Source organism: Galeopterus variegatus, unplaced genomic scaffold (assembly GCF_000696425.1).
Source record: "Galeopterus variegatus unplaced genomic scaffold, G_variegatus-3.0.2 Scaffold8267, whole genome shotgun sequence".
Classification (NCBI taxonomy): domain Eukaryota; kingdom Metazoa; phylum Chordata; class Mammalia; order Dermoptera; family Cynocephalidae; genus Galeopterus; species Galeopterus variegatus.
This window is the reverse complement of record NW_007734378.1, coordinates 76,367-81,097: the sequence shown is the minus strand read 5'-3', so window position 1 is coordinate 81,097 and position 4,731 is coordinate 76,367. Positions and strand designations below refer to the sequence as shown.

The 4,731-nt window shown below is 57.9% G+C and overlaps 1 protein-coding gene across 1 annotated transcript in view; it reads left to right on the top strand.

Moving 5' to 3' along the window:
- Positions 1-238: 238 nt before the first annotated feature.
- The window catches only part of RTN4R (reticulon 4 receptor), a 39,540-nt gene continuing 35,047 nt past the window's right edge, over positions 239-4,731 (top strand). Inside the window, exon 1 of the mRNA XM_008592749.1 lies at positions 239-490. Within this exon, the coding sequence (XP_008590971.1) occupies positions 239-490 (252 nt within the window). The remainder of the gene's footprint in view (positions 491-4,731) is intronic.

Sequence of the window (4,731 nt, the reverse complement as noted above, 5' to 3'; positions counted from 1 at the left end):
ACCCACCGACCCCCAACCCACCCCACCCCATCATCCCAGGCCAGACAGCTCCTCCAGGTTCCACGCATAGGAGCTCCAGCTCTGCCCACTACCCCACCCCACCTCACACCCTTGTCCTCAGGTGTCCGCAGTCCCTCAGTGCCCTTCATCCAGCCTCCAGGAGCCTGCACTGAACGTCTCAATCTCCCTACCCCAGATGAGATACACCAGGAAGACAGGACAAGGCCTAATGTGACCCATGTGTGACACTGGCTCCGTGACCAAGAAGGATGCAGGGGCTTGTGGCCTTGGCTGGGTCCCAGATGACTTTGAGAGGCCGGTGAAACCTACAAGCTTCCTCCTAGGAACTGGCATAAACTCCAAAGTTTGCCTCCCTCCTCCAGCCCAGAGCGTCCACGAGGGGCCCCTTCACCAAGCACCTGCTGATTCTGGGCACCTTCCCCAGGAGCAGCCTGTGAAGGGCGAGGGCTGGGCAGGGTGGACATCTCAGGTGAGCTCAATCTGAACTGGCTTCACCTTGCTCCTCTTGGAAGCAGCGTTTTCAAGGATGGGGACGTTTTGTAATGATTAAAGGAAGCACCTTCCTACCGCTTACAAAAAATTGACTACAGCCACAAGCTCAATCTGAACTGGCTTCACCTTGCTCCTCTTGGAAGCAGCGTTTTCAAGGATGGGGACATTTTGTAATGATTAAAGGAAGCACCTTCCTACCGCTTACAAAAAATTGACTACAGCCACGACCACACCCTGCAGCACACGGAACAAAGGCCTTGTCCCTGGCCCTGCCTTCCTCCTCACCAAACACCCCTGGCTGGCTGTGCATCCCCTCCACCCTGGTCCTGGCCTGGGACCTCCCATCCAGTCACTGGGTTTCCTAGACCTCCTCATCTCCACTGTCCCAGGAAGCAGCCCCCGCCGCACCCTGCTCCATGGCACCCTTTGATTCAGGCTCCAAAGGGGCACTGAGGCCTCCAGCAGGCACAACCTTGTCCCCTTCCCATCAAGGCTGCAGCCGCTGGGAATGTTCTGGAGAATAGAGGCCATGGGGAGGGTGGAGGGGAGGCACGGGGAACCCTCTGCACCCGCCCCAGCACTGTCAGCAGCAGCTCAGGGAGAGAAAGCCTATGGGTCCTTGTGCATATGGCGCTTGGGGTCAGTGACTGTGCCAAGGGACAGTCTGGCCACCCAGAGGCCAGTGGGGGCGTGGCAGACCCTGGGTGGCAGCAAGGCTGACCCTGCCCATGTCTGCGGGTGGCCAGGGTCCCAGCCTCACTGGTGGTCCTGGGAAGGCTCCACAGCCAGGCGGGGCTGAGTGCTGACCCCCTCTCCCACTTATTTGACCCCAGACTTCCTGGCGTTCTCATCTCTAGAATGGAGTGAGGTGGGATGAAACAAGAGGACGAGGGACAAGAGAAAGCCTCGAGCTGGGGCGGGAGACGGGTGGACAGAATCTGCTGGAAGCATGTGGCAGCCACGAGCCTTTTATTCTGAATATAAGAGACCCCAGGAGCAGTTGGGGGTTTGTCTGGACTGGTACCTTGCAGTGGTGGGCAGTGGCCACGGCCAGGATGCGCCATCAGTTGTGGCTGAGGACGTGTTCTGGGCGGCGTTGGGGAATGCCATCCAGGCTCCCCAGGCTGGAGGGTCCTGTCTTTGGAACGGAGGGGCAGTCGGCGCCTGGGGGAAGGAACAGGCTCTGAGCCACTGCCCCACCCACCTTGGCTAGCTCCCTCCTGCCCTGTTCCTCGAGTCCGTGTCCCCTGGCCTGTGTGACAGCTTCTCCCTGCCCATTTTCCCTTGGCCCTGTCTGGTCCCCTGGAGCCCTTCCTTTCCTGCTGTGGGGCTCAGACCTCAAAGATGAACATGTCAAAGACCAAACTGACCCCAGTGGACAGCCACGGAGAGAGACAGGTTGTCTGCCGTCGTGTGCAGGCCACCACTCCAGAGCCGGGAGCTGCGGAATGTCATCTGGGAGCTGGAGGCTCAGACTCAGTCTGTGGCTCCCGGCACCCCAAAGGATTGCAGGTTCCTGCCAAACCCAGACTTCAAGTGAAAGGGACATGGCGTCTCCCACAAGCCCCTCTCAGCCACAGTGATTGGCTCCTAATTAAATTTGAGGAACTTGGGAATCGGCGACTTCCAACATCCCTCCCTCCCTCTGCTCAAAACCAGGGAATGCTTGGAATGTGTGTGTGGCTCATTGTAAGAGCTGGTTTTGAATTTCCAGTGCAACTCCTCCGATTTCACAAAATATTTCCCACTTTAGACATTTTCAAGTAAAGGAGATGGGCGTGCTGGCCTGGAGTGTGGAGGGACTGTATGGATGGGTCTGGGGCAAGCAGCCGAGGAACCGCCCCCCTCTCTCTCCTTTCAATCTGGCTCAGATCTTTTAAATCATGAAACAAAATTTCTGGTTCTTGGTGGCAGTTTCTGCACTGCTTCCCAGGTCTGGAGTCAGAATCCCCCCTCTTGGCGCCATGAGTGCAGTTGTCTGTGTTTTGGGGGCTCAGGAAGCAGGGTGTGAGTGCCAAGGGGAGGGCTTTGTGGGGAGGGTGGGACCCATAGCTGGAAGCCAGGAGTGGATGGCTGCCTTACCCACAGCAGGCGGCACCCACGATGCCCAAGGTCCCCCCTTGTCCAAGGTGTGGAGCCCGTTGCCAGACTGGCATGGGGAGGGCAGACTGCCTGTGGTGGATGAGGTCTGCCACCATGGAGCTCTGCACTTTCCTCAGATACTCCCAGCTCTGTCCTGCCTCAGGGCCTTTGCACTGGTAGTTCTTTCTGCCCACGTCCGGCTCCTTCTGGTCTCCTTTTCTGCAAGGCCCTTTTTTAGAACCTACTGAAGCAGCCCCCGCCTGAGTTCTATTTCTGCAGCACCCGGTTCGGGTCGCCATTTCCTCCCTGCCGGTTTAGCAGGCTCCCAGCATGGCACCTGCCCTGGTGCGTGCACCATAGAGACTGGGGTGCGGTGGATGGTGGGGGCTCCCTCGCCCTAGGGGTCCCTTGGGATTGCAACACAGGCTGGGTGCATGCTGGACTCTTGCCCCAGTCCTGCCCTCCATTTGCCCATGCTCTATCTTCCTGGCCAGGCCAGGTAGGTCAGTGCTGTGTCGGGAGCATGCTGTCTCAGAGGCCTGGCCACGGGTATGGGCACAGCCTGGTTCCCCGATGCTCCCTCTCCATAAATAAAAGATTCCCTTTCTCCTTCCAGCCTTGCGCAGCTGCCGCCTGCTCACTGGCCCGGCCCTTTGTGCCCACGTGTTGCCATGGAGACATGGGATTCAAAGACCTGGCACTTCAAGGCTTCCCTCCTCTCCTGGTAGGCCAGGGCGGGGGTAGCCAGGATGGTCGCCTGCCCAAGCCCTGGCGGGTGCTGCCTCCTGTCTCCATCCAGCTAAAAGCCAGACCCTGCCAAGGCTAGTGCACCCACTAATTCTCACTTTGGAGTGGCTGACTCTGGGCCCCTCCCTGGGAACAGGTGAGTTTTTACAGAGACCTTACACAAAGTTGAATATAATGAGGAAAACTGAGGCATGGCTGGTCCCTGGGGAGAGCTGGCTCCCCTTGGTCACCCTGCAGCACACAGAGGGCGCTGATGAGCAGCCAGCAGGCAGCGAGGTGATTCTGAAGATGCTTCCCTCCCTGAGCCTAATCTGCCTCTGTACAGTGGGATGCATCCTGCCTGGGCACCTGGCAGGGTCCCTGAGGCTCCAGGATAAGGGCCTGGAGAGCTGTCACCTGTCCTCCACGTCTCCAACACAGGATGGCCCGGGGCCGGCAGCAGGATTCGGGGTGAACTGCATGGGGCACCTAATCCAGTAACAAAGCCTGTTCCCTTCACGTTCCACTTGTCCTGCGGGTCGGAGCTGTCTCTGAGTCACCCCATCGAGCTCATAGCAGGGTCTTTGAGGCTCTTCTGCTTTCCGTCCTGTGTATCACTCACACTTTTTATCTCCCCACAATCCACCTTTTAATCATTTCCTCGGACTCATGCAACTAGAAAAATCTACAGCAGAATTTTCTGGTTGCAGCCAACCCACTCTCACCCACCCCCGCATGGCAGAGGAAGAGGCGGCCATTTGGATTCACCCCCCTCATGTGGCACTCGGGTAGGTCTGGGACCACTTATGTTTCCTATCCTGCCTAACAGAAGCAGTTCTCCAAATTTTAAGAAATGTCCGCAGATGTCTGGGGAGCTGAGCTCTATGTGGGGCTCAGGAATAAGACACACATTTCTTTGCGGAGAATCCGCCCCCCTTGCTTCAACCCAGGAACTCTGGTGAGGACGACCAATCACAGACTCTCTCCCTGGCCCCAGGGCAGGCCTGCCCCTCAGGGACTTCCCTGGGAGTTTACAGGTTGGAGGGCAGGAAGCCGGGGAGAGGTAGCCACCCCCCTCCATCTGCAAACTGGGTCACCCTTAGGGGTGGGGCCGGGTCAGGTCCTAACTCAAAACCCACCGCCACACCCAACAGCGGGACAGAGAGACGGAATAAACCCACCAGGCCTCCCACCACTAGGAAGAGAGCTGCAGAGTGTTCCAGGAAGGGGGCCGGTGTCCTGGGAGGAGAGCAAGGGTGGACAGTACAGGACTGAGCCTGCCATTGAAAAATAGACGAGGACAAACTGTCTAAGCCAGGGCTGGGTCAGCACTGGGCAGGGGGCGGGAGTGGGTCCTGCTGTTTTCGTTCTGTATATCCTGGATTTTTTTTTTTTTTTTTTTTTTTTTTT